The sequence below is a fragment of the Palaemon carinicauda genome, chromosome 2 (genome assembly GCF_036898095.1).
Source record: "Palaemon carinicauda isolate YSFRI2023 chromosome 2, ASM3689809v2, whole genome shotgun sequence".
Lineage (NCBI taxonomy): Eukaryota > Metazoa > Arthropoda > Malacostraca > Decapoda > Palaemonidae > Palaemon > Palaemon carinicauda.
The window spans coordinates 31,888,361-31,901,585 of NC_090726.1; the positions used below are offsets into that span (position 1 = coordinate 31,888,361).

The window sequence follows — 13,225 nt, forward strand, 5'->3', positions numbered from 1 at the left end:
CCTCCCAATTTGTTTTCACTTTCATTTTAAGCATGATTTTTCTTGTATATTTTATTCTTTATCCTTATTTCCTCGACTATTTTTTTTCTCATTGCTCTCACCGAATCAATGACCCTCCTTGTTATAGAACAAAACGTCGTTTTATCAATCTCAGGATTGTTCATCTCTTTACGTCATTTCTTTGTTCTTTGATGCCTAAACTTTCTCCCCCTCATAAAATAATGATACAAAAATCGATGACCACCCCTCTCTCTCTCTCTCTCTCTCTCTCTCTCTCTCTCTCTCTCTCTCTCTCTCTCTACGATTATAGGAACATTTGAGACCAGAGATGTCTCTTCCTCAGTGTGTGTGCTTCCCTCATTATACAGAAGCCTTATCAGGTTCCCCATATCCTTCAGACCGCCATAAACTTCTCCTCGTATCAGCAACAGACAGGGTTATTAATATTTTGAGAGCTCTTGGCCCGGCCCAGAGCATTTTGTTTGCACTACTCCCCCTAACGGAGATAAGATCTGCCATGGAAGAGTGACTCATTGAGGAGTGCTGAAGAAAGGTGTTTCTTTCATTGTGCTTAAAGGCCCTCATTCATTGGTTCCTCCTCCTCTTGCACCTTTACCTGATGCATTTCAAGTCCCCCCCCCCCCTCACACACACAACACTGAAGTATGAGTAACGCGTTTTGGTGATACGCAGGATGAGTCAATCATGAGTTTACGCCGTTTTGGATTGTTATGAAAAATCCGTGGAATGTAAGGTCTCGCATCCAGCACTTCCGCGCATTTTTATAATGTCCGGTTCGTATTTTTTTTTTCTGACGTGGAATCATTGGAATGTGAAAACCGATTTGAAAGTGTCAGTGGTTGCAATGCGGTGGTGGTGGTGAGTGAGCGTCATTACCCGAGGACAGGGTTTCTAAATATAGCTACAATTTAGTGTAGAAATTAAATCAATTTATTTAAATACGTGTGGTCTAGTGATTATGACTTCTCCAAGGACATAATGCACTGTGAATTAAGCTTTTGACTTTCATAAATATTTTGTATGATTTAAGAGGACCATGAAATCACCCTCATCGCTTCAGAAGTCTCGTGGCAAATTAGTATTTAAGAGAGGGAGAGATGTTCCTCATTAAGCCTCGGTTTATGCTAATTTGATAGCCAAGGTGTGTTTGTGCGTTATGCAATTCTTTTCTTGGGAAAACTGGTTACTGTAGTCGTAAATTTTTATTTTATGGATTTTTTTTTTAACATTTAATTTTCTTTCGTCGATATTCACTTAAAGTAACTTGTTTTAGAAGTGTAATATTTGACGAACAATATATCGTTTAGAATCAACAAGTACTTAGTTATGCAAAAATGTTTTCTTTAATTTCGTTAGTAAACAATTCCCGTCTTGAAATAGGAAACTTCAAACGGTGTATCATACCTTGAAGTTTTAGAGAGAGAGAGAGAGAGAGAGAGAGAGAGAGAGAGAGAGAGAGAGAGAGAGAGAGAGAGAGAGAGAGAGTTGAAGGTCTTTAGAAATAAGTAACAATGGAATGTCGTCCATTCTTTGTTTCTCATTATGGAAGGAAGTGGTGTGTTTTTTGTTTATTGTTTTGGTCTTTGTCTCAAGTTTTTATAAATGTGTCCAATCTAGATCTTGACCTTCGAAGGATGCCTCTGTACCTTCATGAATAAATGTACACTCATTACAGATACGACGCAGTTCTTTCATGGTTATTTCAGTATAGGGTAGGTGTGTCAGAAATATTTCTCTTTTATTCAAGAAACTTTAATTCCTGTTTTCGTATACTGCCTGAATTGAAATGTTTTCAATATGCCTGCAATGGTCTTACTAGTCAATAACCACGTAGGAAATTCCCCACTGCCAATTCAATTCCATTGTCAATGTTAGGATATTTATCATCCATGACTGCATGGTTACTATCATTAATCCTGGTTCGAAGTCATCCGATAAGGCACTTGTACACACACACACGTTGCCATTCTATTTTGTTAGTTTTACCACCAGCACATGCGACTTCTATAAATTCTTATATTGAACCACAAATGTATTTTATATGGAATTTCCTTTATTCGTTAATAAGTATCCCAGGGGAATTTACTATCGATATGTGCTTATACATTAACCTGGATTCAAAACTTTAGCGCTAATTCGAAACATTTAGACAGTGGCTAGTCTACTGTCGATATTTGTTTCATATCAGAGACTCATGTTCGAATCTTGGCTTGAATGGATGGAGTACATATCAAAAATGAATCCGTTGGAGGTATTCATTCCTGACCTGGAGGGAATTTAATATTAAAATGTAATTGTGACTATATATATATATATATATATATATATATATATATATATATATATATATATATATATATATATATATATATATACATATATATATATATATACATATACATATGTTTGTGTATATATATATATATATATATATATATATATGTATGTATATATGTATGTATATATATATATATATATATATATATATATATATATATATATATATATATATATATATACAGTATATATTGATTGATACAGATAGATAGTGTTTTATATGGAGAAAAGTTAGTGTGGAAATAACACTCGATGCCCCCACCCGGGACGGCATTGAGTCTTGTTTGTGGTATTTCTTCAGAGCTTTTATTGATGCGGCTCAAATGTAAGTGAATGAATTTAAAGGTTATCATCAAAGAAGAGAATATACTGTATTGGGCCAAAAGCAAAGGGGGTACTGTCTATGAATAAACACTTGCGACCCAATAAAAGTTATTGAGTTGATTGAACCCGGAACTGCAGAAGAAAATAAATTAATTCTCTCTTTTAAATCCTCTCGACTACGTTGTCCGGTACCTCTAACAGTACACTTCCTGCCCTTCTGTGCAACAAGCATACTGTTCACAAGTTTGGCCGTTTGTATGCGCTTTTTTTTTTTTAAATACCCTATTTACATTCACTTCTATAGCCGTTTTATCACATGATCTTGTCTTCTCTTAGCTATGAATTTTTAGTATGCATGTAATATATATATATATATATATATATATATATATATATATATGTATATATATATATATATATATATATATATATATATATATATATATATATAATCAGTCGTGACTAGTCCACTGCAAGACAAATACCCCAGCCATGTCCCTCCACTCGTCTGTTTATGGTCTTTTTGTGCCAGTCTATACCCGCAAACTTTCCTAGTTCGTCAGTCTTCCCTACCTTCTCTTGCTTCTATTGCAATCTCTAGCGGCCCTTTCTGTTATTCCTAATGACCATCTATTATCTGTCATTCTCATTATATGCCCTGTCCATATCCATTGCGTTTTCGTACATGTTAGAATGTTTCTCTCTCTCTCTCTCTCTCTCTCTCTCTCTCTCTCTCTCTCTCTCTCTCTCTCTCTCTCTCTCTCTCACACGCTTGCATAGCTTCTTAAACGTAAATCCTACTCTTGCATATCTTATTATATAGAACATTTCTCTTTGTACATAAAACATTACTCTTTCATATCTTATTGCATATAACACTACTCTTATATCTTATAACCTATAAACCTCTCCTCCTCATACATAAACTCCCTTGTATATATCTCATATTCTATTACATAATATAAACTCGATGCTCTCTCTTGCATATCATATCACATGTAACTCCCTTGTCTCACATAGAATATTCCTCGCATATCTTTTTACTTAGAATCTCTCCCTCTCTTATGTAAACCCCCACTCTCTCATATCTTATAACAAATAAACCCTTTCTTTCTTGCATGCATAAACACTCTCTCTCTTTCATGTCTCATTACATATAAACACCCCCATATCTCTCGCCTATCTAATTACACACATCCCCCTTTCTCTCTTCCTGTATAGCAGAGCAGCTCAGGTGTATCAGGTTATTTATCGCGGCAGGTATTTATTCCAAATGGCCGCCATAGGAAGAAATAAACAGGCGTGGTGCATTGCATGCACTCAATAACACGTCTCTTCATTGGTTGGCAGTGGAAAAACTACTGCACTAAAGACTGGATATGGCACTGAGGAGGAAGTTCTCAAGGACTCTCTCCTCAAGTGTTTACGAGATTCTGTGTTTTGATAACATGCTTTCATGTGAGGTATCTGTTTTGTTTCATCACGTCCTTTCACTTATCTTCACCTTGATCTTATCCCTCACTGTTTCCCTATCTGATCGTCTATATCCATTTTTTCTTTTATTAATATTTGGTTTTTATTTTATCTGATTTTAAAAAGAATATTGCTTAAATTGCCCACTTTTTAGTGTTACTTGATTTAACACAAGATTACTCTATATTCGGTTAATTTTTCCTACAAATATGAATTTGGTGGTGTACATGGAATACTTTTAAAATAGTCTCAATTTGGTAGGTTGAATTGGATTCTTTCTGTGTATTTTTCATTCATCCGTTCATTTCCATATTCACTCTTTGAAGGTGTGCTTATTCGGCCTTTTTTTTTTTTTTTTTTTTTTTTTTTTTTGTGTGTGTGTATAGGTTTCCATTACTGCTGATGGAAGGTTGATTAAACATATTTTGAGATGAAACTTGAAGACTTTTAAGTCACACCATTTGGTAGGGCAAAATGAAAATGCTTTTGATTCTGTGCCGATTTTATTACTATTGATTCAGGGTTTACTTTTGAGTTTATTTTTATATTATACATATTTTATATGTATTATGCATGTTATAGATGCATATTAGGTATTTGTTTATTTATATATATATATAATATATATATATATATATATATATAATATTTATATATATATATATATATATATAAAATAACAAAACCTTTTAATATCCATAGTGGATTTGTAATGCATCTACTCAAAAAGCACAACAATAGCTCAAAGGTCCCCCCCCCCACACACAGACCTACAATTTTTTTTTTCTTCTTGTATGCAGCCAATCTTTCTAGTTCAGCTAAGCTATCCATTCTTCGTTAGTTCTTTTTTCTGTATCACTCCCATTACTTTATTTTTTTTATTTTCTTACCCAGCCTATCATTCTATAGAAAACAATTCTTTCTTTGTTTAAATCCTTCATCTTTCATTTGTAAGTTGGTTCCACACTTTGAAACTTGAAGAGTTGGGTTCAATATTCCATTCCAACCTTGAACGATAGGGCCACAGTAACCAAACAGTGGTGCTGTTTGAAAGGGCTGACGACTTGCTGCTGATGAGGATTTGATTGGTTCAAAAGTGATAAGATTTCCAGAAGATTGACGATATTTGTAGTGGTCAAGATGCACCCTTAACCAGCCCATATTTAATTCTCATGAGAGGAACAACAGCTTAGACATTCTCTTTCAAACCCAATATGGTTTGAATGACTTTAAAAAGCAAATCAAGTATCTGATGGTTGGTTTCCAGTGCCTTGTTAGTCAGGATTGGTAAAGGATGGAGCGAGCCAGCAGCCTCATTCCATTCTATTAATCCTAATCACACAATTACATAACATTTTTGGGCCCCTTGCTTAGCTTAAGATAAGTACTGTAGTGGGTAGTTATTTATCTAATTGCTCCTTGTATTTTGTTTTTATTTTTTCACTTATTTAATGTTAATTTACTGCAATTATGTTCACCATGTGTCCACTAAATTTCGTCTTTTTACAGCACCCCTGAATTAGCATCCCCTTCTGCTGGGGACTTATTTGAAGGAGGATCAAGAGGTGAAGGGGGTAGGGACATAGGTGGCAATACAGCGCAAGAACAACAGTTACTTCATGTGTACAAGCCTCCACCACCTTATCCCTATAGTAAACCATCAAGTAATAGTACGCCAGACTTGGCCTCTAGTAATCAGGTATTGGATGAAAAGACAACTTGTTACATTTTGAAACATCATCACATAATTTGACGTAGTGTTTTTTTATTATGGCCCTGTCAAAGATATTACATCTTTTTTTTTTTTATGGTCCTGTCAAAGATATTTTTATTTGATATTACCCTTTGGATTTTGCAACACACTGTACTTGATTTTAAAATTTTCTATTTGGTTGTATGTATATATTTTGTTATTATTAATGACTGCTTATGTGCATCTGGTTTTTATAAGTTCTCTTTTGGCCATCAGGGAAATAGCAAGAGTCCAGATTTAGCATCAAGGCGAAGGGCACTGCTGACTGCTTCCTTAGGGTGCCTTGGGTCACCGGATCTCTCAAGGACTTATGAGAACTTAGCTGATCTAAGTGAAGCAGTGGAAAGTCTCCGCAATGAGTTGACGAGGACTACGGAAACTGGCAGTTCTTTTCTCCATCCACTTCACTCATTCAGTCATAATTACTCTTGTGATGATTTGGATGCCATTTATCAACTAAGTAATGGCCATGTGGCCATAGGAACAAACAGAAACATTAATCCTTTGTTCACAGGGGAACAGCAGGCACAGCCTTCACAGCAGCAACAAGGTAGCTCTGCCACTCAGTATCCTAGTGGACCTCATTATACAACACAGTTTACCGGACAGTACACAACAGAATCAGCTCAATACCCAGGTGGTGTCCAGAGTTCACAAGAGCCCATTTATCAGAATATTGGTGCCCTTAGAACAGATGAGGCTAGAGAACGCACAAGGTCAGCACCTGAAATTGACAGCAATTCTCTTGGTGTTGTAGCTACTTCGCAAGGTAGTCATATCGTGGGACTTCCTGGTGAGGACCTTCAGGGAGGAAGAAGCAGGGCTTTGTCACAACCTGTAAGGCAGGCTGCTATTGAGCCCCAGATATACATAGAAAATCGTCTTGGGGAGCAGCAACGAGGACCTATTGAAGCCATTAATGCTGCTATGGGACAGATTCCTGTCTTTAGTGCACAGCAAGAGTTGAGACACAGCCACCACCATCATTTACATCTTCAGCAACAGATGCAAGCTCTTTCAATACAGCAACAACAACAGCAACACTTACAAATACAGCTGCAACAAAAAGAACAATTGCAACAGAAATTGCAGCTTCAACAGAAAAAAGACCAGCAGCTCCAGCAGCAGCAACAACAACTGCAAGCACAGCAGCAACAACAAAGTGTTCAGCTTCATAATCAAAGTGCTCATCTTCACATACAGCAGCAGCAGCAGTTACAGCAGCAACAACATGTAAAACAACAGCAACAGAGAATATCACAGGAACAGCAGAGACCTCCCCAAGATCAACAGAGACAGGTTCAGGAAAAAAGACAGCAAGTAAAGGAACAGCAACAAAGACAGCTTCAACAGCAACAACAGAAGCAGTTACAGCAATTACAACAAAGTCAACAACCAACACAACAGACAATGGTTGCCAAACAGCAACTAAAACAGCAGGCACCCCCCCATCCCAGTGAAACAAGTAATGAAGGTGGAGGTGGAAAGCTCTCCCCGAGAAAAAAATGGGGAGCACCTCCCACAGGACCAATGCTGGTTGCTGGTCAAACAGAGCAAGTCCTTGCCTCAAGCTTTGTTACTGCTGATGCTCAAGAAGCAGGACTTTCTAAGAAAGAAATATCCAAAAGCAGTGAAAACCTCTTAAATGCTGTTGGGTCGACAAAAGGTACAACACCTGATGTACTTCGTGGAGTGACCCCCTCTAAGTCTGCGTCAAAAGACCCAAGAGTAAGTTGCTTCTGTTATAGGTTTTGAAATTTTTAAGGGGAATTTTGATGTCCTTTGTTAATTAAAATAGTTCTATCTCTTTCTAAGATTAACCTCATATATTATTCATATGTAGACTGCAGGTATTCTGTTTATTGAAGGTTATCAATTTCTTAAAATAATGCTATTATGTAGCTTTTGAAAATACTTGACACAAGAGAAAAGTTTACTGTTCCTAGAGGAGGAGAAATAAACAAAAAGTAGCTGAAAAGGGTAAATAGTATACCAGAATTTTATGTCGAGTAAATGTATAGGGTGACATGGTAGAGAGAATGATTGTATTAAACTACAGAAGAAAAATCAGTGAAGAATAATGATGATAAGTGGTGGATACAGAAAAATAGTAAAAAATTCAATACTGTCCAGAATAAAATGTATATCTGGTATATTTTAGTTGTTCTGTAATGAAGAAAGATAGCATGATAATATATTTAAGAAAAAAGGGAATATTTTTAAGAAACTTTGGGAAGGAGTAAGAAAAGTGGTGGAAAAAAAAGCACTTTTTATAAATGAGAGGTTGAAGTGTGATTTGCACATTGTTTCACGTTAGTATATATTTAATTTTAGATCAGTAATTTGTTCCAAAAGGTGAGTGATGTTGCCATTTACTGCCTTTTCTTTTTTATATAAAGAGAGACAGTTAATAGAAGTTTACCCTTTTTTGCAGGTTTTGCAGTTGGAGGGCAAACTTTATGCCTCTGATATTTTACAAGAATATGAAGCAATTCCTAGAAAGAAGCCTAATGCCGATTTCACTACCGCCATGAAGCCAGATAACATTCCAAGAAATCGATACAAAGATATAGTACCATATGAAGAAAACAGAGTGAAAATCACTCCAGCCAAGGATAACAAGAGTGGTTACATAAATGCCTCTCATATTACGGTAAGTGTTTTCCTGCTAGAATGATAAGTGATATGCAAATTAGGTAGAAATTCTGATGAAATAGGGTTTGATTGAATATGTAAGCCAGAGATCCTAGCTCAACCAGTTATAGTGTAATAAAATTTTCATGCAACGAATTCACATATTGTTAGAATATTTATGAGTCCAGAAAAAAATTAGAGATTTGCTGATATGCATTTGTAAAGGGAGTTAAAGTTGAATTATAAAATTTATGGAAAATGAAACCTTTTTATAAGGAGGCAATCAGATACAGTGGGCTGCTGTTAACTACTACTAAATTGGCATTTATTCTATTTGCAATTTCTGAATAATTTGCAGATTTTATTCGATCCAATCCTTCAAAATGTTTTATTGAGTTGGAACTCTGGGTTTAGTTTCAAGTAGTGGGTAATTTATGAAAATAGTAATTGTGTTCAGAGTAGATAAAAGTTCAACTTTATCATTGGTATTACAGTACAGTATTGTTATCACAGTATTATTTTCAAAATATGCATATTTGTTGGATTTTTCAGGCAAGCGTTGGAGAAAGCCAGCGGTTCTACATTTGCTGTCAAGGACCATTAGCCAATACAGTCTCACATTTCTGGCAGTGTGTTTGGGAAGCAGATGTGTTTTTGGTGGTTATGTTGACATCGGTAACAGGTGATACAGCCACCAGTAAAAGTTTTCCTTACTGGCCCCAAACTGACAATACAAGTGTAGAATGTGCACAGGTTAGTTCAATAAAAATTTTGTATTTCATAAAGTAAATATTATTTGGCAATTGCAATAAAGATATTAAATTTGTATTGGCATTAGTTAGTTACCATGTCCTACCACCTTGCAGTTGAGTATCAGCTTCAGCTCCATATGTTATCTCATTGATTCTTGATCAGCATAAAATTCATTTTTAGTTACCCTGTTAACATGAATGAAGATGAGGTTGGGATTGCATGCTGCCTCACTGTTGGAATTTTTGACTTGCTGATGTGTTTAATGAGGTGAGAGAAAGTCAGATGTCAAGCTCTGCTTCTTGTGCTGAATCTGATCTCAGCACATTGATGACACTCAAAGCAATAAGAGTATTGCACATGTTAAGGTGTAAACCCTAAGAGGGTTCATATGAGAATTCATGCTTTTTTGTGGAGTTGTACAGAAGTATACATTTGAAAATACCTATTAGAACAATAGGATTCTTCCTACCCTAAAGAAATAAACATTAACAATAATAACAGGTCCCAGTTGGTAAAAGAACAGTTCTATAAGTAAAATCCTACCTTGTTTGTTTGTCCCATGGGTTTTTGATGGATAACTCTCTACTCGATCTCAGACTTACAATAAAAAATGTTTTTTGTTTGTGTGCATGCCATGTATTAATCTACATATTAAAGTACTGAATAAATTCTTGATAAAAATTTTTTCAATCATCAAGAATATAAAAGTTTATATATATATTTATTAAAAAGAAACCCTTTGCGTCCACTGTATGAGACTTGAGATTGGGGACTTATTGGCTTGGTTTAAACATTTATTAATAATCATCTTTTTAAGTGACACTGTAGATTACTGTTGGTTTTTTACAGCATCCTTTTAGCCTCAGCTGCCTTTTACTACTCTTGACTTTTCATCTGTTCCCTGTAGTCTGGCTCTTCCTGCTTAGCTAGATAACTTCTCCAACTTTAGCATGCTCAAAAATTAATGTGATTTGGACTGGATGAATAGGGATTAAGATTAGTTAGTAATTAATTTAGAATTGTGAGATCTCATTTAGTGTGTAATCCTGTAAAGGGAAGAACAGATATAAACATTTACTTCTATTACAGCCATACTGTAAATTTTCTTTTCCACTCATGCTCTTATACATTTCATTGCAACCTTTTTCTTGCCATGTAAGTAGCTGACTAAGTAAGACACTTTATTATCGTAAGTTAATGCATAATTTGCTTCAATTTTTTTTTTTATTATTATCAAGTAAGAAGATTTCAGTATGTACCATAGTTTATAATAAAAATAGTGTAATGCTGCTTACGGGCTGCCCATGGCAAGAGCCCGTGTCTTACACAAAGGTAAGGCAATCTTACAGACAGACAGACAGTAATGCCAAGAATTATAGAAAAAAATTATAATCAAGAAAGCTTCATGGATGGAATAAATTTCTTTTTATTAGAGTAATACAGTACAGTATATATGTAAGATGTTAGTCATTTTATTGGTAAAATGCCTTTTGTAATGAAAAGGTGCTTACAGCTTTGAAATTTGCTTTGTTATTAGGTGGTACTAATGATTTTTCCCAGGAATTTCATAATCCTATTCAATAAAAGGAAATTTGGACCTATTAGAATTTTCTTGCAGGGTTTAGGATATCAGAAATTATCTGTATTTTGATAAAATTACTTTTGACTAAATCTGAGACTGAAAAATTATTTATCGTGGATTTCAATCTATTTTCACTTTCCAGTATCGAGTATACAGGAAACATAGTACAGTGACAGGATCCCATGTAACAAGTAGATTACAAATTGTTCATGTTCCAACTCGCAAGACCAGGACTATTTGGCACTTGCAGTTCACGGATTGGGCAGATCATGGTTGTCCAGAAGATACACAAGGCTTTATATGTAAGTGTTGTTTTTATTTCTAATAAGTTACATTAGTACTGTATACTGTACAATATTGTAGACAGAGAAGTAATTTAATGAATGTAATGATAAGGAAAGTGGGTAGAGATGTACCTCTAAGTACTTGAGTACAGTACTTTACAACATACCTTTGTTTCTTCCCCTTGAGCTGTCTTAATTTTTAAACTTTTCTCTGTATGAAATTTTATCCCTCGCTCAATAACAAGTCTTGGCTACCTAAGCAATTTAAGAAATAATTTGCTTCTAGTTAAATAACTGTACTGTATATTAGAATCCTTGTTTTTAATATACCTGTAAAAATTTAGAAAATTTTTCCTTTACAATACTGTGGTGTATACTACCCAAGCTGTATTATACAGTAATAAGCTTCTAATCACATACATCATCATCATCATCTCCTACGCCTATTGATGCAAAGGGCCGTGGTTTGATTTCGCCGGTTGTCTTTATCTTGAGCTTTTAATTCAATACTTCTCCTTTCATCATCATCTACTTCATGCTTCACACTACTGGTATACATAAATGCATAAATGATTTTTCACTGTATTTAATAAATATAAAAATTACAGGCTTTCTAGAGGAACTATCAACACTAAGAAGATATACATATAATGAGGTTCGTGGTGTAGGCCGAAACCGAAACACTCCTGTGTTGGTCCATTGCTCAGCTGGTGTTGGCCGCTCAGGGGTCACCATACTCTGCGATCTTTTATTAGAAGCTACTGACCACAATTTGCCCCTTGATCCCCCAAAGGTATTGCATCACCTTAGACAACAACGGATGGCTCTTGTACAGACAATTGCTCAGTACAAATTTGTATATCAGGTTTTGCTTGCGTACCTCAACAGGGCAAGGTTGATTTAAAGGATCTTCCAGAAAAAATGTAAACGGTGTAATACTAAGCAAATCTTTATTTTATTTATGCTTTAATTTTACATATTTGAAGCATAGTTTTGATATATTTCTTGTGGAAAATGGAGTAGTGGTGATCTGGAATAAGATTTTTCATAACCTAAATTCTGGTTGTTTGGAGATGGCCAAATAGTATACCCTGTTTGATGTTTATTCTGAGCACACTCAGATGCAAAGGGACAAGAATATGAAATTACTCATGAAATTGTCTACACATTTTGTTATTTATATCTATCCATCTTGCATTGTCATATATACTGTATATTTTAGCAGTTAATTTTCATGGTTTTGTCTCACAATAGTATAAGACAACCCAAACTACAACGCTATCTGTAGGATTGTACAAAATCAAAAGGCACAAAATATTCCAGTATTAATACAAATCTTTATGCATAATGAGTGGTTCCCATTCTCAAGAACTGTTCGGGATAGTTCCAAACAACCTAACACTTATTATAATCCCATGAAGTTATCAAGAAAATTTTCACTAGTCTCAAGCTTCCACTGTATAATGAAGTAAGTAGCATATTGATATGCCAAAAATATGGTTTAATTTGTTCCTAACTTTGGTATTTGGTGTATAACACCATAGATGACTCGCAAGATTGGGACTAGAACCCAATGATGAAAGTGTTAATAACGAGCATCTTTGAAGTGTATGAAGATTTCTGTTTCAGATGATGATGGTTTATAAAAATATACATATGAGACTAATTTCTCTATTAAACTTTTTGTATACACCTGAACTATTTTGAACAGTTTCAAACAACTTTAAACTCTAATACAGTAATTATTAAATGAAGTTTCCCCAACAATCACTAGCAACTGTTGTAATATAGATGTTTGTTTATCAAGGTACCTAAGAATTGGTTCAGTCTGTTTCTAACATTTATGAAAGTTGTATAACAGATGACAGCAGCTCGACACATTCGTGGAACCTGTATGACCATAGTTTAAACAGTAATCTTTGGTGAATTTACAAAAAGATTTTTGCTTCAAATGATAATGCTTCTTAGTAAAAGCAAATTATTTTCAATCTATAAATCTTAGTGAATGTCAGTACAACTCTGTATTGTTTATATCTGAATACAGTGAAGTTTGAATAATGTGCC

At 34.9% G+C, this 13,225-nt stretch overlaps 1 protein-coding gene across 2 annotated transcripts in view; it reads left to right on the plus strand.

Annotated features, from left to right (window-relative positions):
* Pez (protein tyrosine phosphatase non-receptor pez) overlaps window positions 1–12,065 on the plus strand; it is a 74,298-nt gene extending 62,233 nt beyond the window's left edge. For both annotated transcript variants that reach the window (XM_068354368.1, XM_068354361.1), the window contains exons 16-21: window positions 5,665–5,854; window positions 6,125–7,636; window positions 8,343–8,561; window positions 9,095–9,295; window positions 11,020–11,179; window positions 11,770–12,065. In XM_068354368.1, the coding sequence (XP_068210469.1) occupies window positions 5,665–5,854; window positions 6,125–7,636; window positions 8,343–8,561; window positions 9,095–9,295; window positions 11,020–11,179; window positions 11,770–12,065 (2,578 nt within the window). The remainder of the gene's footprint in view (window positions 1–5,664; window positions 5,855–6,124; window positions 7,637–8,342; window positions 8,562–9,094; window positions 9,296–11,019; window positions 11,180–11,769) is intronic.
* The last annotated feature ends 1,160 nt before the right edge of the window (window positions 12,066–13,225 follow it).